Source organism: Silurus aristotelis (assembly GCF_946808225.1).
Source record: "Silurus aristotelis genome assembly, chromosome: 11".
Lineage (NCBI taxonomy): Eukaryota > Metazoa > Chordata > Actinopteri > Siluriformes > Siluridae > Silurus > Silurus aristotelis.
Genome location: NC_139584.1, coordinates 5,762,188 through 5,790,175, shown reverse-complemented (window position 1 = coordinate 5,790,175; position 27,988 = coordinate 5,762,188). Strand labels below are relative to the sequence as shown.

The 27,988-nt window shown below is 41.6% G+C and overlaps 1 protein-coding gene across 4 annotated transcripts; it reads left to right on the top strand.

The window, feature by feature from the left end:
• On the top strand, positions 1-27,980 carry cep350 (centrosomal protein 350). Of its 4 annotated transcripts, none has more exons than XM_083555191.1 (39): positions 1-139; positions 838-912; positions 2,038-2,109; positions 2,922-2,965; positions 3,060-3,156; positions 3,381-3,507; positions 3,594-3,997; positions 4,461-4,565; positions 4,717-4,827; positions 5,397-5,504; positions 5,621-6,255; positions 6,351-6,463; positions 6,661-7,370; positions 7,983-8,133; positions 8,245-8,354; positions 8,497-8,668; positions 8,802-8,974; positions 9,057-9,217; positions 9,341-9,451; positions 9,687-9,806; positions 10,501-10,580; positions 10,710-10,811; positions 11,523-11,617; positions 11,723-11,892; positions 12,421-12,611; positions 12,970-13,057; positions 13,265-13,411; positions 15,490-15,641; positions 16,857-17,032; positions 17,619-17,707; positions 19,035-19,125; positions 19,237-19,397; positions 21,158-21,285; positions 21,389-21,468; positions 21,950-23,637; positions 25,017-25,430; positions 25,561-25,707; positions 25,795-25,917; positions 26,028-27,980. In XM_083555191.1, the coding sequence occupies exons 3-39, from the start codon at positions 2,085-2,087 to the stop codon at positions 26,190-26,192; spliced, it is 7,764 nt and encodes a 2,587-aa protein (XP_083411317.1). In that variant the 5' UTR covers positions 1-139; positions 838-912; positions 2,038-2,084; the 3' UTR covers positions 26,193-27,980. The 4 variants fall into 4 exon arrangements, with proteins under 4 accessions (XP_083411317.1, XP_083411318.1, XP_083411316.1 ...); XM_083555192.1 differs by having other exon boundaries at positions 5,397-5,519; positions 10,525-10,580; XM_083555190.1 differs by having other exon boundaries at positions 5,397-5,519; positions 11,726-11,892.
• Positions 27,981-27,988: the final 8 nt, after the last annotated feature.

Below are 27,988 nucleotides of genomic sequence, written 5' to 3'. Positions count from 1 at the left end.
TCTCGCGAGAACGTCACAAACTTCCTGCAATAGTTGTTTGGATAATGGCGGCGCTTCAGCTAACAGCGCTTCTAACCTTCCATTAAAACCGGGAAAATATACGTCAAACAGCGTAATTCGAGCACAATAAACGCTTCTGGTAAGAGAAACCCAAAACCGAAAGACTTTTCCTAAAAGATAGGACTAATCAGGATAACAAGGGGAAATGTTTGTTTGCTAATTACCGCTATCGTGAAGTAGGTTAGTTAGCCGTTTGGCTAGCTAGTTGGATAAGTAAGGAGTTATACTATTTAAACGTTTGAGATGTTAATGGTGCATTGTTTCTTTTTGAGCGTAAAACTTAAGTCTTTTGAATGGGCTTGGTGAAGTAGCTAATTAGCGGTGTGTTAAGCAAGTTTTAAATTAGCCGTCGCTGCCCTGTAACGTCAGAGCGACTGCGCGTGCGCATTAGTTTTACTCAGGGACCGGTTTTCGCCGTTTCCGCGCACGCGCCGTATCCAGATCTGTTAGTGACAAGTCTGTAAACTGGAAACTGATATGTATGTATGTATGTATGTATGTATGCATGTATGTATGTATGTACGCATGTGTGTATATATATATATATATATATGTATGTGTGTGTATGTGTATATATATATATATATATATATATATATATATATATATATATATATATATAAACTGAAACTGCAAACGATGATTAATTTTATTATTAGCTGTTGTATGGTAAATTTAGAGGTGTTAAACATAGAGGTGTTAGTAGTTATGTTGGTAATCAAACTAATTAATAGTAGTGACTATATTTGGATGTTTGTTCACCTTATTTTTGGACAGTCAGGATCTGTTTCTGATGCCTGGCTTGAGCTGGAGGTTAGGAAGACATGATTTTGTGAGAAAAGCTTCTATAAGGTGAGTACATTTCACGATAGGGGGATGATGGTTTGAAATGTTTACAGTGTAAAATCCTTGTCTAAACAACTCCTCATGCTATAAAAGATTAATGAAAGCTTATATCTCTGAATTGTTGCATGCGTGTAGAAATTGTGATCGATTAAACCATAAAAAAGTGAAAAGCTTGTGGGAGAATATTGAAAAGAGCAAAGCTTCCTGAAGTGTTATTATCCGAAAGAAAAAACAGAAACCTATTTTCCTACATCTGTACCAACATCAGAAGGGATAAAGTGTATAATATGTAGGGTTAGTTAATACACATCCTGCCTAGGGTTCAGAATAATATCAAATAGGGGTTCAGAATAATATCCAATAACACAAACAGAGAGAAATGCAAAAAAAAAACCCCACACAAAATTAGACCCAAGCATGTTATGACTGAGTGACTTTTGTTGGGTTTTCAGTTGTTGTCACAGCAGAGTATATATATTATAGCAATCTGGACATTCTCTGGAGGTGAATCACTTTTATTGTTTATAACTCCACCTGCTATTCCAGGCCACACCCCTTTTACCAGTGTCAGTCATGCTGAAACAGAGATCGCTTCATCAAGCCGCTCGCGAAGATAAAGTAAAGTGGTGGTCATATGGCGGCCAAATCGGTGGCCTGGAAGTTTTATTAAAATATATTGGTTGATTAGGTTTAAGGTAAATGTGCAAGGTGTGTGTGTGTTTTCTCAGAGTCCTTTGATGGACGTGTGTGTGTTTGTGTGTGTGTGTGTGTAAGACGTAGCTGGAATGTGCAGCATCTGAAACATGAGCTCAGCTTCTTTATAGCTCAATTTCTTCCTGCTGAGAATCACTTGCATAATAAGGACTATATTGCAATGTTTCGAACGTCACAAAAAGTTTTTTTTATATGTAGAGCATATTTCATTGCAGGTACTATAACATGTATGTTTTTGTTATTTTTCCTAAACTTTCTGACCACCACACATCCATAAACACTATTTTGGGATTTTAAGTGGAAAGTGCACTCAAGCATCTATTAAATGTCCCTAAGTAGTGAATAGGTTGCACACATGGATTTGGACACTTACTTTCTCTGTTTTTCTCACTGCCTTTTTCTGGTTCCTCTGTGCAGGAGGGAGGAGTATTGTTGTGGAACCAGGAGGAGAGAAACCTCCAGCGATGGAACCACATCAAGCAGAGTACGGTGAGTTCTGATTGGCTAAGAGAAGTAATGTGTGGTAGTGGAGTGGCTCTGAATATATCAGCAGGTTAGACTTTCGATGAGGCATGCTATGATTTGAAGCAAGTAAGGGGTGGAGCAAACGGGTAAAGATTTACACCACTGTAATGTAAATGCAAAATAATGGCAATGAGTTGAAGTGTTCTGTTTTTTTAAAAACATCTATCTATCTATCTATCTATCTATCTATCTATCTATCTATCTATCTATCTATCTATCTATCTATCTATCTATCTATCTATCTATCTATCTATCTAACACACACACACACACAGACATTTACCATGTAACGTACACACACACACACACCTGACGCCTTCTGAAATGAGCAGGTGCCTGGAAGGAGCTTAACATGTGGTGAATTTTTTGTTTGTGGATTCTGTGTCTTTAGCCAGTGTGTGTGTGTGTGTGTGTGTGTGTGTGTGTGTGTGTGTGTGTGTGTGTGTGTGTGTTATATTTTGAATTGTGATTTGCCAAAAGGCAACATTTGTGCATGATTTTTATGCTTTTTTTCTTTTTTTTTTGTCTAAGTTAAAGAGCGAGAATAAAGATGCTATAACAACAGTGATGCAACAGTCACTTTCATTATAGCCATTGAATGTAACCAAGTGGAGAAAAGTGAGATGTGCTGCTCTGTAGGTAATATTAAAAAATACTTGTTAATACATTTTTGTGGTGAAAGAGCAGTAAAAGCACACAAAACAGTGTAGTAATAGTGACTCACACAGTAACACACACTTACAACTCTGACTACCCATTTATGTTTTTGTTCACAGAGCTGTCTTCTGCATGGAGGAATCTGAACCAGAGCAAAGCAGCTGTAAGTGTTTTTTAAATACACTGGTGTGTGCTTGAGTGTGTGTGTGTGTGTGTGCTTTTCGTGTTTAATTGAGGTATTTGTGTCTGTGTTTCAGCTGCGTCACATTGAGAATCATTTGGAGGCGGCGGTCGGTTCAGGAATCGTCATCACCTCACTGAACATGGAGAAGACACACAGACACAAACGCAGAGGTATCGCACACAAGCCTGACTTAACACGGCCTACATTCAGGATATAGATCTTAGTCATTTATCCTGATGAGCAGCTGCTTATGTGGCTGTTTGCGTAATCATTTTTGGTGTGCATTTCTAACAAGCTCTTTTTGGGCAGGGAGTTTTGCTCTGGTTGCAGTAGATGTGGCTCGCTCTTTATAGGTGTTTACCGTAAATGTTAATGCGTTAAATCTCTTATAAAGGTAGGCGGAGCTCAGAGGGCGAAGATGTGGCAGTTAAGCCCCGCCCACAGAGTCGGCGCAGCCCAGAGAAGAGCTCTCGGAGCCCGCTCAGGGCTAGCACGCAGGACAACACACACACATCACACAGGTACACCTCACACCTTCGAATTAATTTTATTGTGCAAATGGGAGACCTTTTATAAGTGTTGGTGTGTGTGTGTGTGTGCTCTCCAGACCTCCCTCCTTGCCCCCTGATGCGTCCTTAAGTCACCTGGTATACGAGCGAGACTGTCGTCCCCTCCATTCAGCTGATGCGGACAGCACTCGCTCCTCTGCACTGGACGCCACCACCGTACGTGTCCTCAATGACCCTCCGGCACTCCAGAGGTCAGAGGTTACACCCGGGGGTTCAGAGCTCAGTCCTGGGTCGGCACGGCTGGAAAAGCTACGTCAGCGTCAGACGGACGAAAAGCTGGAGAAGTTAAAGGAGAGGATCAGGAGGCAGAGGGAGCAGCTGGAGGAGGCAGCCGGCCATCAGGGTGAAAGAGCATTGGGGGCGGGGCAGGGGAACTCCACCCACCAGCATGTTGCTAAAGTGCGCAAAGTGGCAGCCGCCCCGCCTGCACCGAATTATAAAGGTACACACGTGCAGGAGTAAAATGTCTTTTTCCTTTAGTTTTGCTAACGATTGTTAAAGTAACGACCCAGTGGTGCACCTTAGACATATACGCTTTATAATGTTCATCTTTTTTCACTTCTGGATAGGCCAAAAACATCCCATTTGCTAGAGCAACAATTCTGGGATTACTATCAAATACAGAAAAGAGGGATATGAACAGAAGTTAATGTGAAATAAAAAAGAAAGATTTAATAGCTATGCTGATCATTGGTGATTCAAAATATATCTACATCTAGTGTTCAGAACTGGAACTGCAGATACTTTTTACAGATACTAGAAAAAACATGTAGGGTCAGTTTGATTTTATTTTCAAATATTTTTATATGTCTAATATATGTGTTACATTGAAAATATATTTAATAAAATAATGTTATAAACCTTTTGAATAATAATATGTGATGTGTATTTTATTTTTTTTGCAGGGTTTAACAACGGCGAGGTGAAGAGCCGCTCTACAGATCCCAGATCGTGGGGAAATCTTCACTTTAACCTTGAGATTTCTAAAGATCATACAGACAAACTCACAGGTATATATACGCACACACACGTTTTTTTTTTATACATTTTTTTTCTATTAACATACAGTATATTGGCAGAAATGTGTGTACTAATCACAAGCTTTAAACCTTTATGATTTTTGTGGTAGTATTTTTAATATATAATTTACCCCCTTCTCAGAGCGAGCAAAATACAAAACCGCGGCGAAAGAGAAGCAGCAGCAGGAAAGAAAACCGGTCAAACCTGTGAGGAAGATTCACCGCTCTGCGTCTGTTCCTGAATCTAAACCAGGTCTGATAAATAATTATAGTAGGATTAAACTGCTTTAAGGTCAAACTATGATTGTCACCAGCAATGAGGATACACCGGCATGATTAGCAGTTAATTAGCATGAACAACATCATCATTATTATTCTCATCATCCATACTGGAATTATTCACTTATTTAAATCTAACCCTTGGATAGACTAGCAATAAATTATGAATTGTATTAGCATACATTTTAAATAGGAAAAGTAGCTTTTGGGAAAATTATCTATAACACAAAAAAAAATTTTTTATAAGTTCTAGGATTTAACCACCATTACACTAGTAGGAAGACAAGTGATAAACAGATATTGGTGAGCATTAGGCAAAAGTTACCCTGACGTTATACACGTTAGAACAGTGCTTATGCTAGTCAGAAAAAATTCTATTTAAGCAAGATAGATAGTAAATTGTGAGACTCATGTTTCAGGATGGAATAGCAGATGTGATGACTTAAAAATACTTATTTCAGGGGATTAGGTGTATAAATAAATAAATAGGAATAAGGAAAACAAAGATCTCATCAGTATCTCCAACCTCTTCCATCTCTTTAGCTATCAGCGCGTCGTCATGGCGAGATGGCCAGAAACTGGTGAAGATGATGCTGGGGCCTTTGCCACGGGGACCTCGTGCACAGTCAGAAGAGAGAGAAAGACGGGCAGGTCAGTACAGAACAGGTGTGAATAAGACGAGCTGGGCTAGCGTTAAATTGGATTAAAAGTTAGATTAGCCAGAAAAAGGATTATTCCAAAAAGGATTATTTCCCCCTTTCTTGTAGGTCCCACATCTCGCTCTGCTTCTGTTCCTCGGCCAGAGTCAAGCCGCCAAAAGAGACCAAACAGCACAGAAAGACCTACTCTCACTCAGCCCTCCAGAGCGGCAGGAGGTGCCAGGGGCAAAGAACAACTCCCAAATCAATCCTCCAGGTCACCAGGGGGCAACAGAGAGCGAGGAACAACAGTAACTCAGATGTCCAGGCCACTAGGGGGTGCCATCACTGTTTCCTCCAGCCTGGACCTGCTCCCTGCAGACATTCGCGGCATCTTGGACGATCTGCATCTGGAAGACGGCGCAGGGTTGCACGACGTGGGACGAGCCGGAAGAAAGAGGGCTGGACAAAGCCCCTCAAAGCCACGCCCAGAGAGCGAGGACAGGGCGCTGCCACGGAAACGGCATTATGACGCAGAGGCAGTGCGGTGCTACATCGCAAAACAGCAGGAGGAGAGAAAGAGGAAGCAGGCGGAAGAGAGGCGAAGTCAGAGGGAGGAGCAAGAGAGGCGGAGTCAGAGACTGCAGGAGCTGTACAAGAAACAGCGAGAGGGTTCAAAGCCACAAGCCCCACCCCCTAATCTCATGAACCCATGTTTGCAAGAGACCTACACTAAGATGCTCCTGGAACACACACTCCAAAGGGTATACACAAACGCTCACATACACAGTATTAGTTGGTGATGTGTATTACATAAAGTGTGTGTATATAAGTTTTATATGTTGGGGTTGTGTTGTAGACACGGCCCGCGTATCAGCCGTCTGGAGAATCAGACAAGGAGAACAAGAGACTGGAACCTCTCAGTCCTTCCACCAGTGAGCTCTCAGAACACACACCGTCCCCATTATGCAGGTAACACACACACATTTAACTTTACATTTATGGCTTTTTGGCAGAAGCCTGTATCCAGAGCAAAAACATAGTAATGCTGTTACAAACGAGCTGTAATAACTGTGTGTGTGTGTGTGTGTGTGTGTGTGTGTGTGTGTGTGTGTGTGTGTGTGTGTGTGTGTGTGTGTGTGTGTGTGTGTGTGTGTGTGTGTGTGTAGGTCTGATTTGGCTGTGCCCCCTCCTGGTCAATTCTTTTCCCATCTGCTTAGTCTGGAGCCAGTGTGTGTTAACCCTACTACACACCTGCGAGATACACAAACTGTAGACACACCACAGGTGAGGACAGTCCCTGCGGATACACACACCGCAAGCAGGATGAACCGCGTGGAGGCCCTGAAGGCTTGCGCCGCTACTCTGTCCAACCGAATCGAAACGGAAGCACGGAAGCTCGTCACCTACAGTGACAACGACGATCTGATCGGCTGCGCTTATCAGGCCAAACCGCCGAGCCCACCAGAGAGAGAGAGACCTGATTCATGCTTGAGGAGCCACCACGACATGAGCGATCTTCCCGGCATTGGAAACCTCTATAGCTTCATCGGCCGTGAGGGCTGGGCTGAGAAAGTTCAGCCATGCTCGCCCCCTGCCGATCGCAGGCTCTCACTCACTGTGCAGGAAAAGAAGCACGACATAAGCGGAGGCTCCATCAGTGAGGGCATGCTGAGTGACGCTAGTTTTTCCGATCCCGCCGATTACCATGACGAACTCCATGCCCATGACCGCATCACGTCGTTCCGCAAAGAGGCGGAGCTTCACACCCCATATAGACCTGTGGTGACTTCACATCCGCCATGGGAGGAGCTAAATAAGGGCAGCCCTCACAGCGTCATCAACATATTTGCTAAAAACATCAACAAATACAGCAGTGGTAAAGTTAATTTACATCTTGTACTCATCACTAGAGTTGAAATAGGGCAGACAATTTCCGTAAACTTTACATGCAAACTTTTTGGAATTTTGGAAATATTCCAAGTTGAAAACTTTATGGAAATTTATGGGAATTAATTAGAAATTTGGTAAAAATTTATAAAAACTGTCGTATATATGGATCATTTTGTTTGTTCATAAGCTGACATGCATGCAAATATACAGATTATAAAAAATATAATTTTTTATTTTATTGTTAGTATAATTTTGTTACACAAAAGCTTATACACAGCACAAGGAAGTTTTAAATATTATGTAACTTAAGTGAATACTTGTCAAGATGGACGTTATTTTGTGTGCAGGATTTAAATTCAACTGAAATTGCATTAAATCTGGTTGTTTTAACCAAGATATAAATTTTTTTCAACTACATTTAAGTTCCTTGTTATTGGCTAACTTGGAATTTGTATAAATTCCCAGTTTATTCCCATTAATTCTCATTAATTCCCAAGGAAAGTTTCTGACCTAAAAAATTTATGGAATTTTACAACCCTACACATCACTCAGCTCAGGTAGCCACTCTTCCTGATCTTACCTGTGTGTTTGTGTGTAGTGACGGAGACAGAGGTAGAGAGATCTCCTCCTCCTCTTCATTCCTCTCCATCCGCTCACAGTGTGGGGAATGGCGTAGTCTACGAAGACGACTTTGTTTCCTCCCGCAGCAGCAGCCGTTCAGCATCAAAGAGAACACCTAATGGCATGAGGTGGGTGGGGTTTAGTTTGTTAGTGTGTGTAGTTTGGGACACACCCAAAGACTGGCCTATAAAGTGATGATTTGGGACACATCTTTATTAATACACAACTTATCTGTGCAGTAACGGCCAGAGCTCTGCAGCGGTGGACGAGAAGAAAGATGGAGGGAGATTTCCTCACTCTTCCACTTCCACCCCTTTGTCTTCACCTTCTTCCACGCATAGCAAGAGAGGTTAGACACATCTACACACACACACACACACACTCTTTCTCTCTCTCTCTCTCTCTCACACACACACACACACACACGTACACTCACACTGTAAGTCTGTCTGTTTCCGTGTTTCATGCTTTTTTCTTGTACTGTCTTTTAGGTTCGGAGAAGAGTTTGGAGCGCACCCTAGTGGACGGACAGAGAAGTGTGGCGTCGTTCACCTCAGAGCATCAGAGTAGCAATGGCAGAAAGAGCAACTCACCTCAAAGCTCTCACAAGTGTGCAGACGATAACGGCACACCAGGGGGCACCTCGGTACACTCCACCCACAGGTCAGAATGGGCTTTAAAAATTGTGTGTGTGTTTACTATAAAATTTGTTCAAAATGGAAGGAGTGAAGCTGGTGGAGAGTTTTGTGGTAGAGTTATGTTTAATTTGTGTTTGTGTTTCTCTATGTTTAAGCAGCATGGTGTCAGAGATCCAACTGTTTCCTAGAAGCCCTTCTGACTCTCCCAGAATCTCCTGCTCTACCTTATCCAGTCCTTTGTCTGCTAGAGACTCCACCCCAAGAACTGGAATGGCCCCTGGGCCAACCTCAAACACAGGACCTGCCCCTGGGCTCACCCACAGCACCACAGGTACAGAGAGTTTATGCTAGTTTGTTCATTTTATTACAGTACAGAGTATAAACTTATTCATGAAAATTGGTGTGTGTTTCAGATCTACTTTTTGCCCCTGCGGTACTGCAGCAGCGTCTAAACGCAGAGCTGAACTTCCTGGATGCGGTCGAGGAGTCCGTAAGACAGCTGAGCGATGTAGAGCGAGTCAGAGCCGTCTCGCTTGCTCAGCAGGAGAGCGTCTCACTCGCACAGATCATCAAGGTCTGATTTGGGTTTTGAATCCCTGCTGTGTGTGTGTGTGTGTGTGTGTGTGTGTGTGTGTGTGTGTGTGTGTGTGTGTTTAAAAGAGGCTGGTCTATGACACTTGACCTTTGACCTGTACAGGCTCAGCAGCAGAGGCAGGAACGAGAGCTGCAGCTGCTGAAGCTGAAAGCAGAACAGGAAGCACTGGAGACTCAGAGACATGTCCAGGAGAGCAGAGAGAGAGCAGCACAGGTACACACACACACACACACACACACACACACACACTCATACTGATGTATAACTTTCGATATTTTGTTAACTTCGTTATTTTTGTTTTTGTTTGTTTTATACATTATTTATTATGTTCACTGTTATCAATTATAAATAATCAATACATTTTTTTTTTTTTTACAATTTATTATATATATATATATAGATCTAAATCTGTGGGGTATGAAACTTGTGTGTGTTGTGTGTAATCCAGACCCATGCGGAGCTGTGTGTAAATCTGGTTCAGTCCCATCAGAAGGCTCTCATGGAGCTACAAGAAAGCAGCAACAAGATGATCCACCAACACACAGAGACGGCACAACACCTCAGAGAGGTCGTACAATATATCGCAGTGCTTCATAATACATCACAACACACCTATCAGTCATAACATTATGAACGGTGAAGTGAATAACGCTGATTAACTCTTCATCATGGTACCTGTTAGTGGGTGGGATATATTAGGCAGCAAGTAAAAATTTAGTCCTCAAAGTTGACGTGTTAGTAAAAAGGGCAGAGGGCCGTAAGGATTTGAGTGAAATTGAGTGGAGCAAAGGCTGGTGTGGTCCGATCCAACAGACGAGCTCCTGTTGCTTATATTGCTGTTAATGCTGTTAATGCTTGACGGCTCAAGGCTGTTTTAGCAGCGAAAAGGGGGACCAACACAATATTAAGCTGGTGGTCATAATGTTATGCCTGGTTGATGTATATATCACATCATAATACAATATTTCACAATATAATATTATTGCACAACACAAAAACAGCACAAGATATTGCAGTATATCACAATACAGCACAACATATCACAATGCAACATAGTAAATCAGAATACAGTGCCATATATCACAACCCACTATACCATAATACAGTGGAGTTTATTACAACGCAACAACAATGCTCTAAATTACATTAACTATCGAATCATTCTTCAGAATTGTGATACTGTTTTCCTTTAAAATCTGCGGTGTTTGTGTGTGTGTGTGTGTGTGTGTGTGTGTGTGTGTGTGTGCCTGCATGTTTTATAGATGACCGAATTGACTCGTTCTCAGATTGCCAGTGTTCCCTCGGTCACACCTGTAAGGCAGACACACCCACAAATGGACAGGTAACCAAAAAAACAGCTTTCTTCACTGGTTTATGCATGAGTGACATCACACCCGTGACATCACAGCATTCATTCATTTTAGATAAGTGCATCTACTATAAACAGTACGTCTTGTGTGTGGTGTGTTTGTGTCAGTAGCAGAAGTGAAGTCTCAGCAGCACAAACACCATCAGCAGACACTCCACAGAGCAGCCTGACTGAGTCTGAGCCCTTTAGGATACACACTGCCGGGTAACACATGCACAGTGGACTCCTCCATTAAATTTTTTATTTGTCCATTTTCTGTCCATGAGCTTCTGGATCTTCCTGACTGAAACATCGGGGTTTAAACGAGGTCTAAAGAAAGGAAAAAAGTCTAAAATTAAAAAACAACTAAATTTTCACTTTACGTCTTTTATGTAATTTTAAACAGGTCTTAATTTTTCATTTACCATGTAGCACTACCTTTAATGCTCATTGAAATGCTTGCGCAGCACTTTAGAATGTTTTTGTTTGTTTGTTTTTTGTGGTGCTGTAGTTCTTTCTTTCGCTGGTCCAAATATAATTAGCTGTATGCACTACAAATGAGACCAGCATCAGCTTTCTGTTATTGGCACAAATCTCTCTTGGATTGTACCACAGACATAAATTAATTTAGGGCTTAGTTAAGGCCAGCTGCTATCATTGTATGGTATAGGACTTCATTTCATTCTTAATGGTCTTAAAAAGTCCTAAATTGAAGTTTGTGAAAGCTGCAGGAGCAATGAACATGATTGGCTCGTTGCACTTCCCTGCTTACATAGGGTTAACTTTTGAATAACACTGGGGAAAAACCAATCATGGTATCAAAGTGGGTCAGCTTTATTAGAAGCAGGAAGTACTGTGGGTGGAACTTGTTTTATTAGTAATCACTGATTGGTCAAAAATATTAGTTTAAAACACAACCTGTCTGTTTCTTGCCAGCGTGAGACAGGACAACATAGGCAGTGTGGACAGGAGCAGCTCAGTGGAAGAGGACGTAAACACCGCTGCTGACGACTCCCTCCATACCGACAAAGGTGAGAGGTCCAAGGTCATGCCTTACATGGCATTAGTGTGAGATTAAGACTGTTGTTCTTAGGCTCCAGGATCACTATTCATCTCTCACTCTTCTGTCCAAATAGCAGAGAGTGTATCAATCAATTACTCTTTGAAGTTTGACGAGTCTATGACGGAAGACGAGTTGGAGAAGTCGTTTCGCTCCGTGCTTCCATCCGAGTCTCACTGGAGGGGAACCGTGGACAGGAAACGGCAGTCGGACGAAGAACCACACCCTGAAAAATTGTTTACCAAGGTAATCTCACACACATACCCACACACATCACATATACAGTAATGCAGTGGTCCCCCAAACCTTTTTCTTTGTGGTCCACATAATTGTTTTGTTCTTTAATGGCGTGCCGGGTCGGTCTGTTACAGAGAATTCCATCAGCCGGCGTGTTTACCAGTATTATTGTGTAGATTTTTATTATGATTTTAAATGTATTTATTATGCCTCTTAATGCTAGATTAGTTTTATTATCTTGTTTTTTACCATGCACGCACACACACACACACACACACACACACACGAGCATTACATTTTAAGAGATACATAGCCTTTACATTATTACTATCATGACTTTTTTCAAATTCATTGCAATTAAAATCAAAACATTTACTTATGCATATGATTGGTGGGTTAATAATTTTCAAGCACTAGAGACTCAAAGCCAATCAATTATTGATAAGATATGAGTAAAACATATTTTGGGGACCCTTGCAATAATGCATGCAATATCTCTGAACTTTATTTTTGTCTTTATATCTGTCTCATGTCCAGAAGGACGGCAGTGTCCCGGTGTTCTCAGCAGATCAGTACAGCTTCTGCGAGTTCACCATGGCGATGGTGAAACAGTGCATGCAGGAAGAAGAAGTCCGCTCTCAGCACCAGAGCTCCCTGTTGCGTCTCCGTCACCGAGCACTGAAGGAGAAAACCCGTGCTGAGCTTGACTGGCTCGAGCTCCAAAAAAGGCAAGAAGCTCCTCCCACATTTACTATTGCATCATGAATATTATTAATAAGCACTTTACCCTCCATATATCTGCAATTACTATATATTGCTGTTTGAAAAATACCCATGATATACACTGCAGGGATATCGCGCTGCCCACAAGTGTAATTTTTCTGAAGCTCCACCCTCATTAATAACTTGGACATTCTTTACCCTTTTTCCTGAAGCTCCACCCAAATCCACTTACTTGGTGTGGGTGCAGCAGTGATCCCTGACACTGCACTTCTCTAATTCCTCAACCGCATGTTATATTTTGTAATGTCACGTAAAGATTCTCTTCTTGTCTGAACGTCTCACTCTTTGGCTGTCTTTCCACAGGCGCCTTCGTGACAAAGGAGAGGACGATAAAATGCCTCCGATTCGCAAGAAACAGAGAGGCCTGCTGCTCAAACTACAGCAGGAGCAGGTAAACGGAGAAAACCTGTTACAACAACCTGTTACACTCTCAGTGCACTTAGTTGGACCTGTAACGCCCGGTTATACCTGGATCCCAGTATGTTTGGTTACACCTGTAACACTGATAGTGATCAGTACACACGCAGTAACACTTTTACTGTTACAGGAAACAGGAAGTTGCATATTTATTTATGTATCTGTGTGTGTCTAAATGCAGGCAGAGATCAGAAGGCTGCAGGAGGTAAACCGTGCAGCACGGAGGGAGAGGAAACTTTTACTGAAACAGCAAGAGGAGATCGCGAGGATCCAGCACACAACACTGAAACTGAGGGAGAAACTCAGGAACGCTGAAGATACAAACCAGGTCTCAAACCACACATTTTTCTACACACTAGAGGTAGACCAGTTAATTGATTTTACTGATTAATCGGCTCCGATAGTTGATTGCTGGGGCCAATAGTTTTCCTGGCTTCCTGTCCACAGTCTTTTTTGAGAGCAGCCTCTAGAGGCAAATCACTGATGTTACATACTGTTTGTTGTAACACGTGAGGTGGCGCTCTGCATGGTGAGTGCTATATTAGATTTATGTATAATTTATGGATTATATAAATGAGCGGTTGACCTCTACTACACACCGTACATTACTTTCTGAGGTCTATTCAAATTGCTGTATTAGCTTCAATCTGGCTCTTACATACACAATGGTTTTGATTTGAAATACAGTGAGGAAAATAAGTATTTGAACACCCTGCTGTTTTGCAAGTTCTCCCACTTAGAAATCATGGAGGGGTCTGAAATTGTCATCGTAGGTGCATGTCTACTGTGAGAGACATAATCTAAAAAAAAAAAAAATCCAAAAAAAAAATCCAAAAATCACAATGTATGATTTTTTTTAACTATTTATTTGTATGATACAGCTGCAAATAAGTATTTGAACACCTGAGAAAGTCAATGTTAATATTTGGTACAGTAGCCTTTGTTTGCAATTACAGAGGTCAAACGTTTCCTGTAGTTTCTCACCAGGTTTGCACACACTGCAGGAGGGATTTTGGCCCACTCCTCCACACAGATCTTCTCTAGATCAGTCAGGTTTCTGGCCTGTCGCTGAGAAACACTGAGTTTGAGCTCCCTCCAAAGATTCTCTATTGGGTTTAGGTCTGGAGACTGGCTAGGCCATGCCAGAACCTTGATATGCTTCTTACAGAGCCACTCCTTGGTTATCCTGCCTGTGTGCTTCGGGTCATTGTCATGTTGGAAGACCCAGCCTCGACCCATCTTCAATGCTCTAACTGAGGGAAGGAGGTTGTTCCCCAAAATCTCGCAATACATGGCCCCGGTCATCCTTTCCTTAATACAGTGCAGTCGCCCTGTCCCATGTGCAGAAAAACACCCCTAAAGCATGATGCTATCACCCCCATGCTTCACAGTGGGGATGGTATTCTTGGGATGGTACTCATCATTCTTCTTCCTCCAAACACGTTTAGTGGAACTATGACCCAAAAGTTCTATTTTGGTCTCATCTGACCACATGACTTTCTCCCATGACTCCTCTGGATCATCCAAATGGTCATTGGCAAACTTAAGATGTGCCTGGACATGTGCTGGTTTAAGCAGGGGAACCTTTCGTGCCATGCATGATTTCAAAACCATGACGTCTTAGTGTATTACCAACAGTAACCTTGGAAACGGTGGTCCCAGCTCTTTTCAGGTCATTGACCAGCTCCTCCCGTGTAGTTCTGGGCTGATTTCTCACTTTCCTTAGGATCATTGAGACCCCACGAGGTGAGATCTTGCATGGAGCCCCAGTCCGAGGAAGATTGACAGTCATGTTTAGCTTCTACCATTTTCTAATGATTGCTCCAACAGTGGACCTATTTTCACCAAGCTGCTTGGCAATTTCCCCGTAGCCCTTTCCAGCCTTGTGGAGGTGTACAATTTTGTCTCTAGTGTCTTTGGACAGCTCTTTGGTCTTGGCCATGTTAGTAGTTGGATTCTTACTGATTGTATGGGGTGGACAGGTGTCTTTGTGCAGCTAACGACCTCAAACAGGTGCATCTAATTTAGGATAATAAATGTAGTGGAGGTGGACATTTTAAAGGCAGACTAACAGGTCTTTGAGTGTCAGAATTCTAGCTGATAGACAGGTGTTCAAATACTTATTTGCAGCTGTATCATACAAATAAATAGTTCAAAAATCATATATTGTGATTTCTGGATTTTTCTTTTTAGATTATGTCTCTCACAGTGGACATGCACCTACGATGACAATTTCAGACCCCTCCATGATTTCTAAGTGGGAGAACTTGCAAAATAGCAGGGTGTTCAAATACTTATTTTCCTCACTGTAGCTGTGCATTTTAAATCACATTCTGTTCACTACAAAGTTTGCTTATCTGGGAGTCTGCTTATTAATCTTACTTTATAACGGTTCTGTGCTTTTAGAAGTCACCCGTGTCAGGTGTGAGTGAGGATATGGGCCCTCCCACCGAGTTAGGCGTGGAGTTTCGTAGCCCCTCCCCTTTATCTGTGTCCGGAAGTGAGACCAGCAGCATAATGAAGAAACTGAAGAAGATGAGCTATCACACTGATGAAAGGTAACTCTCTCTCTCTCTCTTTCTCTCTCTCTCTCTCTCTCTCTCTCTCTCTCTCTCTCTCTCTCTCTCTCTCACACTTACACACACACACACATACACCTGCACACACGCTGTCTCTCAATCAATTCTCTCAGTAGAAGGAGTGTGTCTTTCTGTTCTTATTTTGTTACCTGGGAATTGTGACTTCGATTCAGAATCAACTCGACTGCAGATAACTTTTTCTGATCAATGTATAAAACTATAAAAAAATAAAAAAATAATTGTAATTTTTTTTTTTAAAACTTGAACATTTTGAGTGTATTTGTGTAATATAGTTGTTAAAGTGTTCATTCATATGCCGTTGTGTACTAGTGTCCTGGCAGAACTGTTGTGTTTGGTGATGTGGTCTTAATTTTTTATTTTCACTGAATCTTGCCAAACTATATAGCCTTATTTCTATTGTCTGAGATTCTTTCATTACAGGAAGTCATGTTCTTTCTCTCTCACGCTCTTATCTTCCATTCATCCCTTCCCGCTTTATTTCTATACATATTTTTTTGCCTTTGTTGTCTTGTGTACTTTTTAGCAGCCGCACTCCTGTGCCGTGTCTCTTCTCCGTGTTTAGTGCCCTGCACTGGGCTTCTCTGCGTGTGTGTCTCCCTCACTTCATCGTTATCTACAGTCAGTTGGTCAGGTACAGTACAGCACTCTGCCATGGAGCATGCTGTGTGTACAGGGCATAATAACAATAGTAGTAAGCAAGGGGTGTAACGGTACACTTATTCGTTTTGCTGCGGTTTCACGATATGGATATTTAAGCGTTTGCTTCAAGAAAAAATCCTCATGATTCCACATATCAAGAAAGTGAATGTTCTTTAGGAGATTACATTTTAAAGGGGTCTAACAAATAGTTCACATTTAAGTAGTTCACATCCTTTTTATTTTATTTCATTAATTTAATTTGTTAATTCATTAGTAAGATTGAGAAATCATGGTAACGTGAGTTCCATTATGTCTTTATGATGAAGATAAAGATGAGGATGCAATGCAGGTGCACGTTCTGGTGCTGTGAAAGGCCGCCGATGAGAATTGTGTGATTTTGCTGTGTGTGTGTGTGGGATTGCTTAGAATATCTACTTGGCACTTACTAACAATTTTTTCTCTTTTTCCATCTCTCTGTATCTCTTTGTCTTTCTCTGTAACATTTCTTTTCTTCTTTTTCATTCTTTCTCTCAGATTTTTAACGCAACGTGAACTGCGATTGGTACACTGGCGTCAGCAGGTGGAGGCGGAGCTGAGGCGTACAGACAGGGCGGAGCCTCTCCTGAAGGGTCAAGCACTTGAAGAGCGGCACACGCAGCAGAAACACGATCAGCAGAGAAACAGACAGGAGGAGAGAAAGACAGGACAAGGTGAGAGGCGCAGAGAGTCATAGTAATGAGGAGAGAGAGAGTTGGTGAAGTAGGGGAAAAAGGATGGAGGGATAAAGATCTGGGAAGAGACAGACCGGTAGAAAGAGGAACAGTCAAGGATGAACAGAGGAAGGAGTGATAGATAAAGGGGTGGAAGGGGAGATATTGATTTATGGACAACTGTATGAGGAAGACAGGTAAACAGAGGTAAACTGATAAGTAGGAGACACTAAGAGACAGTTGGATTGAGGGAGAGCGAGAGAAGACGAGACATATTGATTGATGGACAAACATGAGAGGGAGACAGGTAGAAAGAAAATGTGAGGTGTATAGAGAAACAGAAAGTGTATTTTTTGTTTAGAAAAATAGGCAAATGGAAAGAGCACAGTATTATTAAGTCCTGAAATGTGCACTACCTTGCAAACAGGAAGTGCACTATTCTGGCACACTACTTAGTTTTTTTTTTTTTTTTACCATGGCAGGGGCCCTTTGTCTGGGCTGTATCTTAGACAGAGTAGTTAAATAAGAAAGTCTGTATCTTTCCTGGTGCACTAATTTACACTTTTCTTTTTAAATGCATGTCCAGAAGTGCGCAGTGAAGGCGACTCGTCTCCGGCGCTGTCCGTCTCCAGCATACACACAGTACAGGAGTGTGAGAACACACACAGCCGTGAGGTAAGACACGCACACTCTGCACTTCTGTGTATATATATATTATGTAATGACACTTGCAGAGAGGTAAACAAATGGACACTTTTCCAAAGAGACTGACAAATGCATGCTGTCTAAAGCAGACAGACAGGTCAATGGAGTCTCAGGCAGAGAGACAGATGTATTTTAAGGCAGAAAAAAAGAGAGATGCAAATAGACAGATTTTCATGCAGGAAATAGAGACAGATATGTTGTAAGTCGGACACAGTAAAACAAAAAATGCAGACAAATGGACTTGTAGAAAGACAGACAAAACTTTGTCATTGCGAACAGTACAAGTACACAGCAATAAAATGCAGTTTAGCATCTATCGGAAGTACAAAAAGTAGCAATTGTGCAAATTGTCAAGTAGATAAATATGTAGTAATTTGTGAGCACCAGTATGGTTTCATGCTGAGGAAGAGCACCACGAACGCATTATTTGCTTTGAGAATGTTGATGGAGATGTATAGAGAAGGTCAAAAGGAGTTGCATTGTGTGTTTGTGGATTTAGAGAAAGTGTATGAAAGAGTGCTGAGAGAGGAGTTGTGGTATTGTATGAGGAAGTCAGGTGTGTCAGAGAAGTATGTGAGGGTGGTGCAGGACATGTATGAGGACAGTGTGACAGCAGTGAAGTGTGCAGTAGAAACAACAGACTGGTTCAAGGTGGAGGTTGGATTGCATCAAGGATTGGCTCTGAGCCCTTTCCTGTTTGCTCTGGTGATGGACAGGTTGACGGACGAGGTCAGACAGGAGTCTCCATGGACTATAATGTTTGCGGATGGTATTGTGATTTGTGGTGAGAGTAGAGAGCAGGTTGAGAAGAGCCTGGAGAGGTGGAGGTACGTGCTGGAGAGAAGAGATAAAAGTAAGTAGGAGTAAGACAGAGTAAATATGTGTGAATAAGAGGGAGGGCAGTGGAGTGGTGCAGTTGCAGGGAGAAGAGGTGGAGAAAGTGGATGGGTTTACGTACCTGGGGTCGAGAGTGTGTTAGAGAAGTGAAGAAAAGTATGCAGGTAGGCTGGAGAAGAGTGATAGCAGGAGTGATTTGTGATAGAAGAGTATCTGCAAGAAAGGAGAAGCCGAAAGATTATTATTTATATATTTTTTTTTTTACACATACATAAATGTGAAATATTAGTGCAAGATATATTTAAGGCACAATATGTGTAGAGAATGAGGGCAATTTAAATTTACAATATGCAATATGTACATTGTTCAACTGTTGAAAAGTTATACACAGTGTATAGGCATTGTATTGTATAAGACCAGTGATTTTAAGAAATAACAATTTAATGTGTGTGTGTTAAAGTTTCCTCTGGTTCATACGAGTTCCAGCAGTAAAGTGGCCTCACACAGCAGCTCCAGGAAGCGAGAACTACCTTCATCAGCTCCTACATCTGGTCAGACGCAAACACACACACACACACACACACACACTTTAACTGTTAAATACTGCATCTAGCACAAAAAAGCTCAATTTGTTCACTAATGTTCTCCCTTTTCTGCTGTAGAGGCGGCGTCGGATCAGAGCGACATTGAGGGGCGTGTCCTGGCCCTTAGAGCAGAGCTTCGTCGACGTAAAGCCGAAGTGCAGCGTCTGAAGAAGGAGCAGAGACTGAGGCACAAAGAGCGACTGAAAGCTCAGGAGGCCAGCCTGCTTAAACAGCTAGAGGTTTGAAAGAACACACACATGCACACATGTGCAAACAGCTCTAACTGTACTAGGGTTGCAAAATTCCAGGAAATAATTTATGTAAATGAATGGGAATTAACAGGAATAAACTGGGAATTTACTAAATTGCAGGTTAGCCTATAACAGGGGAACTTAAATCTAGTTGAAAATAATAACCTTGCAGAATGATCTTGGTTAAAACAACCAGATATAAAGCAGTTTCTGTGGAATTTCTACGCTGCACAGTCATCAATCGCATCCACGCCCTACATGCACTGTGCATTCCTCCATAACACATCACACGTCATTTTTTAAACCCTGCACACAAAATAATGACATAAATGTTTCCTTCCTTGTGCTTTGTGTAAGTTATTGTGCCACAAAATTATAGTAACAATTAAGTCATAAATGTCATGACAGTTTGCATGCATGTCAGTTTATGACCAAACAAAATGATTGTTTCCATATGATACAGTTTATATACATTTCCCCAAATTTCTAATTAATTCCTATAAATTTACGTACATTTCAATAAGTTTACATTAACTCCTGGTAAGTTTCCAACTTGGAATATTTCCAGACTTCCCCAGATGATTTTCCCTTGTAAAATTTTCAGAAATGTATTGGAAACTTTCCGCCCCTTTGCAACCCTAATCAGTAGAGGTCGACCGATTGATCGGGCTGAATCTTGGCTTGTACGATCTGTGCTTGTGTGAGAAACGTAACTTTCTCAAACCAGCAGAAGGCACTAGTCTGTATTAGGCATCCAAACATGGAAACCGGAAAAGCTAGAACTGTGAATATATAACGGTAACAGCGTTTACACTTGCCGTAATCATTAATAACGGATTCCTGTAACTTTTTGCAAGAATGACAACAAGCATGTCCCCTTTTTTTTTTCTTGTGAGCTCATTAACTCATAAGTTTTCTTTCTTGCCGACAATCTCTGCCGCTGCTCAACATGCAGAATCGGCCCATCGACCATCAGCTTGATGTGTCGTGGGGTTTAAGTTCTTATTATTCATATCTCAATCGAGCCTTATATATTTTATTTGTTAAATATGATTTTAGAGGGAGAATGAGAATAATTCTGGAGAGAGAGAATGAGAATAATTCTGGAGAGAGAATGAGAATAATTCTGGAGAGAGAATGAGAGAACATTTTGGAGCTTTGTTGTTAGCAAGCCTTCAACCAGCTGTAGTTTAGGCTACCGGTAGGTACAAGAATCAAAACCGGGTACCAAGTGCACTGATTGGAGAGGTTTTTGTTGTTAAATAATTGTTTAAGCAATTTCCTGTATTACTGTAATTATTAACCAAGTCCCTGGTGGTCTAGTGGTGTTAGGATGCGGCGCTCTCACCAATGCGGCCGGGGTTCGATCCCGGTTAGGGAACCAGCCCCAGCCACTCTTAGTGCCGGTCCCAAGCCCGGATAAATGGGGTGGGTTGTGTTAGGAAGTGCATCCAAGGTAAAAACATGTGCCAAATCAAACGTGCGGATCATGAATACGGATGATCCGCTGTGGCGACCTCTAATGGGAGAAGCTAAAAGAAAGTTACTGTATTTATTAACTATTAGATTTTATGTGATGAAAGGAAAAAAATAAGAAAAGAAAAGAAATAAATCTGCATCGTATATCGGCCATTGGCTGCTCTGATTTTTAAATATCGGTATCAGCCAGAGAAAGTCATATCGGTCGACCTATACTAATAAGTAGCATGTTCTAAAGCTAACCCTGAAACCGTTCTCCATCTTTACAGTCTTACAATGACTACATCCAGAAGACCAAAGCCGAGCTGAGTAAAGCAGACAGCGTCACTTCAACTATACCTCAGATCAAAACTCCAACATCAGGCTCACAAAAGTCCACAACCTCCACTCCAGAGAGGTCAGATACTGTTTTTACTTCGAGTATCTTTTTCCATCTCAATACTTCCTTTTCCATCTTAATACTCGATGATCTTAAACATTCCTCTTCCTCTTATTTACAGATCTGAAACTGAGAAGAGTTTTACTGGAACCGAATCAGAAAAATCAGACAGGATACACACCGAGTCTCCAGCACTAAGTGGTTCGTAAACTATACAAATTTGATATAAAGGCTAAAATATAAGTGACAAATTTAAAGGATTAAAAATGAATGACATCATTTAAAGTACAGCAGCCAATCAGAATAACAGCATTACAATGCATCAATTGCCATAGTAATATATGATTTTTTAGATTTAGATTTGAGTGATTTCCAGGTCTGGATTAGTATTGGCGGAGGACACGGAGTATTAAAAAATATTTGTGTTTCCATAATATTGCCCTAGTTTTCTAAAGTATAAAATGAAGTATTTGTAAAAATATTTATTATAAAACTAAAGCTACGTCAACACTGATCCGGATACATTTAACGTTTTCATCTAAAGTTTTTAAAGCAGCAGTTGCCCCTGACTCTTGTTGCGACTAAACACACAGAAAAAAAATCTGAGATTCTGTCTCTCACATACACATGTAACTTTATGTGCATCCATCTTTATTACTTCCTTCTATCTTTCATTGTTCAGATGAAGATCCTCCAACTGTGACCCCAACCCCAGTTTTGGGAAGCCCAGATCATCTGAGTCCAACTGAACCCCAACATGTTGAGCACACCCCCCGAGAAAGCCCTCATAAGCTAGAAACTGACACCTCCACCAACAAGAGCATAGCCTCCAGGTCAGAGGTTATCGAGGAGCTGGTATCTCCAATGTCAAATTTGTCTCATTCGGAACACTCGTATCCAGTGCTTAAAGTCCAGGACTTGAATGAGGATTTATCCAAGAACGGACCAAACGCTGTTCTCATTGTGAACGTCAGTAATGAAGAGAAAAGGTTTGCAAACAATTCAGAAGATATCAAATCCAGCTGCTCGCTGGTAACGAAGCCAGAACATGAAGAACCAAAACCTCTAGAGATTCCTTCACCCGTAGAAATCTCTTATACTCCAGATTTTTCCACGAGAAAGGAAGACACGGAAGACAAACCCACTGCGTCCCCATCGGTCCACAGCTACCAAGATGATTTTGAGTCGGGGGTTCAAGAGGAAAATAGAGAATACTCGCCGCCTTCCGAAGATACAGAAGAGGAATTTTACAGATTCTCCTTCAGCAGCGGTGAGGAGGAGATAGAGGAGGAGATCAGCGTTAAATCTGGGAATATTAGTGGTACCTACGAGCAGGAAAAGCCTTTGGATCTGGACTTGCTAGCAAAGCAGACAAAAGAAAGCACCAATGACGATGTTCTTCTGACTTCTTCGAAGGATGAGATGCCTGATTACATCATCGGGGACCGGGTTCTGGTGAGCAACATTCAGCCAGGCACTCTGAGATTCAAGGGAAGAACAAGCTTTGCTGATGGATTCTGGGCTGGAGTGGAGCTGGACGTGGCTAAAGGAAGCAACGACGGAACTTACGATGGCATCGTTTACTTCCAGTGCAAAGAGAACCACGGGATATTTGCTCCTCCTGATAAGATCTCTCGTTATCTTGAAACGTTTGAAGGCCACATCAGAACCTCGGAAGAGGAAGATTCTTCATTTGATGATTGCTTGAACGAAATAGAGAAGACAAACAATTCTGAAAGCACGTTTCAGGATAAAAAAACTGATCCAGATTCACCTTCTGCAGTGAGAGAACCATCCGAGAAACATTTTGATCTTGATTCAAACCCTTCTTGTGTGACAAAGGAATTGAAGCTCGACCCTGCTTCTGTTGATGCTGAGATCTTCGAGAACGTTAATGGAGGAAATCGTCCTGTCTCGCAAGAGAGATTCGGAGACGTCGTCCTGGAATTTAAAGACATCTCAAAAGTCGAGGAAGATCAAACGCCAAACATTCTGGACCTGCTGAAACATGGTGAGACTTCCACACTGACAGAGGACCTTCAGAAACATTTCGAGGTCACTCCTGAGAAGACAAGCCAGGAGCGTGTGGATGGATCAGATAGCAAATCCCTCACGAGTTTGGCTGATTCACTGATGGAACGCTTCATGAGCGATGCCCTGAAACAGTTTCAGCAGATCAAGAAAGCGAAGAAGGAGAAAATCTCGACTGCTAATCAGCTTGTCTTCCTCGAAGAGGATGAAGAACTCTGTGTTAACAGTGTGTCCCAGATCCGACCATCATCCAGCAACAAGGGCTATAAAGAAAGCTTTCACAGCTTCTTTGACAAGGACCAAGAAGAAGTGTCTTCTCCTGAGCTTTGCAACCGATTGGTGGGTATTCACTTCGTTTGTTTGTTTTAATTATAATTGCCCCGAAATTAAAACCAGAACTCTGAACACTGGGTTAAATGGCTTTCAGAAGTCTTTTCAGGTTGACATGCTGACCGTTCAGGAGGTTCTGTTGCTAACTGAAGCACAAGAGATGATGCCATGTTTTTGGAATGGGAGGGGCATACTCATTCTCTCTCCTCTGTCAGTCACAGCAGCTTTAGCCAATCACGTATGTTTGTGAGCTTGTAAAGAGCAGCACAAGAAGTGTTCATCTAGCTTTACATGCCTAGCAAATACTAAGTACTGAATCAGTACTACCAGTTCTATATGTATATACTGAAATTACAAATTAGGATAATCCATGTTAAAAATAAATAGTAGAATTCACATCTAGCTTGTGTTTTTGACTAAGTTTAAATAAATAAATAACCATTTCTAAATCTTCAAAATGTCAAAGTTAGTGAATGATTTATTTATTCATTTATTTTTTAACATAAATGATTTACTTGTTTAAACAAGCCGCCGTGATATTAGGTCAAAGTTGATCTGCTGGCTTTGTTTATCCTTTATTGATTTATATCAAACTTTTTTTTTCTTTTTCTTCTTTTCAGAAACTATTTTTTAAAAACAAAAGCAATGATGCAAGATGGGTTATATTAACAATTTTGATTTATCATTATGGGCTGTCAAAATGAACGTGTAAACGCAGATTCATTTTCATTCAGATTCTTAATTTTATTAATTAATACAAATCTTTTAATTAATGCAGCATGCATTTCTGTATGACGATTTGTATTAAAATATAAACAAAAAAACAAAGACGAAATTAAAACCTTCAACGTAACATTTATTCTCAACGTCCTTTCTATTATTCAGATAAAAAAAAAAACTGGAAACATAGCAAAAGTTTAGTTTGGTGTACTGATGATTTACGTCATTTAAAACACCATAATTACTTTAAACATTATCATTTACAAGAATATTTTCTCTTCATGCTTTATGTTGAGTTTGGTTTCACTAATAATATTTGCATAAAACATCCATATTTGTCCATGTGCATGTTGATTGGATTTAGAAAGAAACTTTAAAAGTATTCATTTAAGGTACATTTAGAACAGATAAAATTTATTAATCACGAGTTAACTCATAACAATCATGCAATAATTCGTGATTGAATATTTAATCGATTTGGCAGCCTTAGTTGCTGCACTTCAGGATATTACCAGTAGATGGCAATAACTGGCATGAGCTGATATTAGCTAAATCTAGGTGGTTGTTTTTTGTTTTGTTTGTTTTTTGGAAGGGGGGGGTATATGTTAATAAAATATAAATAAAATAATTTAATTCTGTTTTGTAAATTTGTAATCGCTTATGATTAGGAGAGCCCGGTTTTGGGTCAGGAGGAGCTGGTGCAGCGTTTGGCCGAGCTGGAGCTGAACCGCGAGTTCCTGCATGTGCTCGGCGAGGAACAGGACTGGTTCGACGAGGACTTCGGCCTCAGCTCACGCAAACGCGTTCAGCACAAGAACAAACCAAGGCAGGAAGAGCTCACGTCCACGACTGCAGCTAAACTCCCACATGTCAAACAGCAGGAGGAGGCTGCATTGGCAATGTTGGTCCCTCACAAAGCTAGAGAGGTGGAGGAGCTGGTGAGCGCCGCCCTGCTGGAGATCTGGAGGAGCTGCGGGATCGAGCGTGGTGATCAAAGTCTGACGGCCATGCCCAAACCCCAGGCTTCAGAAACAGTGCTGGGGGGTGAAAGTGGCGAGCAGTGCGTACGCAGCTACAAGCAGGTCAGAGTAGTGCGATGTTTGGAACGCTACTCCATTTGGAATACAGCTGAGAATCTTGTGATGCTCACGTACTAATGTTATGGTGATTCTAACACAGGAATAACACATTTCTCCATTGTGTGTGTTGCAGGCGGTGTTCGACCTGGTGTGGGAGCTCATGCAGGAAATCTACGCCGAAGATCCCAATGCTAATCGTCCCCTGTGGATCAAACCACGCCGTGTTAATTCACCCTACATCCATAGAATCGATGACCCCAGTGACCTCGCTAAAGTCCAGGCACGTATATGTGTATATATTTGTGTATATGTGTGTAAGATGTTTTTTTTTATTGTTTGTTTGTTTATTTATTTATTTATTTTGTAGGCTTTCATCAGCAGTGAGGTTCTGAAGCTGTTCGGTCTGAATAAAGAGCAGAACCACAGAACCGACTGGCAGAAGATGCTCAAATTTGGCCGAAAGAAGAGAGACCGAGTCGACCACATCCTGGTAACACATACGCACAAATAAATATACATACATACACACACACACAATAACCCCTGCCAGCCCACACACATGCGCACATACATGAAAAAATGTGTGTGTGTGTATTGCAGGTACAGGAACTCCATGAGGAAGAGGCTCTATGGGTGAACTACGACGAAGACGAGCTGCTGGTGAAGATGCAGCTGGCCGATGGGATCCTTGACACGCTGCTGAAGGACACCTTGGACGTTCTCACTAACATCCACGAGAGGAGATGCACACACGCCCCGTCCTGATCCTCTTGCACACGTCTACTACAACAAGCCTTTACACCCTGCGCCATCGTTCAGGACAGAGCCAGGAGCACCGGGTTCCCAGAGAGATCTTTATGGGGTCGTGTTCTGATTTTGCTGCTAAGATCTCCCATCGCTCCCTTTAAAATCCTTCCTGCATTTGGGACTGAACCGGATCTACCCTCTGTATGATATTGGCCTTAGTGCTGTTTTTTTTTTTTTTTTTATTTATTTGTAAAGGAAAAAAATTTCTTTTAAAAAATATTATGTGAAAAATGTGTAAAGAGATGATTTAAGCGTGCGTGAAAACCACGCCAAAGCACATGCAGAACCGAGAGGAACCGAGCAGACTGAGGACGAGATGATTTTTAGAGATAAATGAAAAAGAGTAAATTAATCCATAGACTTTAAGAATTAAGTGATTTAGAAGTGATCGGGAAATCAAGAAAACGAGTGCATGATGAGGGATTAGTGCTTTAATCGCTCCCACTATTTATCGACCTCCATATTAAGTGCCTCACAGTTTAGGCTCCCTCCTTTAGGAAGGGGAGAACCGTTTTAAGCCTTCCTCTCTGGTGTGCCGAGCCGTCGTCTCAGAAATTCTTAAACCTCTGCATTACAACAGCTGCATTATAAAGTGGTGGAGGAGTGTGTACTCCATAGTGTAGTGTCTTAGTTTAAATGGGACCCGTAGGTTAAAGCAAAAAAAAAAAAAAAACACTCCAAGATCAAAACAGGTCGTGTTCTGATTGTACGGCTCCTCAAACAGTCACGCACTCTCCTGACCTTCATTTGGAACAGAACCTCAAGGGGTCGTGTCCTAAATCGACACCTTTCTTTTCCTTTTCTTTTTTTTTTTTCCAATACAGGTCCTGCATTTAAGATGTCACTTTTTCTTACCCAAGAAATTCATATGGGCCTTGTCCTGATTCTGCTGCTCACCCTGTTTTTATGCACTCTTTAAATTTACTTGGTACAGACACTCGGCCCTGTCCTGATCCTGCTACTTCGACCCCTATTTCACACTCAATAGGGATCTACCCTTTCCACGCAGATATTTGTAGCTACGCAGGGACCCAGTTTCACACTTCTGAGAGCACCTCATGTGTTTAGGGCTAAACTGGGGCTTTTCTCTAGTATTCTGGTTTCTTGCACACTCCATAGACATCTTTCTTAGAGACTGCGTTTAAAACATAGCCGGAACTCTACCTTTTGCACGTTTTTCATGTTTTAAGACTGTGATGGGCCGTGTCCTAAATCGTCTCCACGGTTTAGCTGCTGTGTTATCGAATTTATCATGAATCATGATCGGTAACAATTTAATCATTCCCTGCTCTACCAGCTCTCTCTCTCTCTCTCTCTCTCTCTCTCTCTCTCTCTCTCTCTCTCTCTCTCTCTCTCTCTCTCTCTCTCTCTCTCTCTCTCTCTCTCTCTCTCTCTCTCTCTTCTGTCCTCAGATCTGTCCTTGTTAAGGGCTTTTACAAAATGGCTGTCTCTGTTTTCAAAAAGACTCCTAGTAATCAGTCTCCCTACAAGTCTGCGTTTAGTACGGAGCCCGAACCCAGTTTTAACCTTGTGCTAATGAAATGTGTGTTTGTGTGAGAGAACTTTTTCGGCTTTTAAGATCTCCCAGCCTCCTGGAAGCATCTCGACTTCTGTATGGAGGAGTGTGGGCGGAGTCGGGGGCAGAGTCGGGGCAGTAGGACACAGCTCGGTTTGTGCACATGTATATAGTGAACCTTTACAACTGTTTCAAACTGTAAATAAAGCTGAGATATTTGAAGTAACAAACGTCTGCT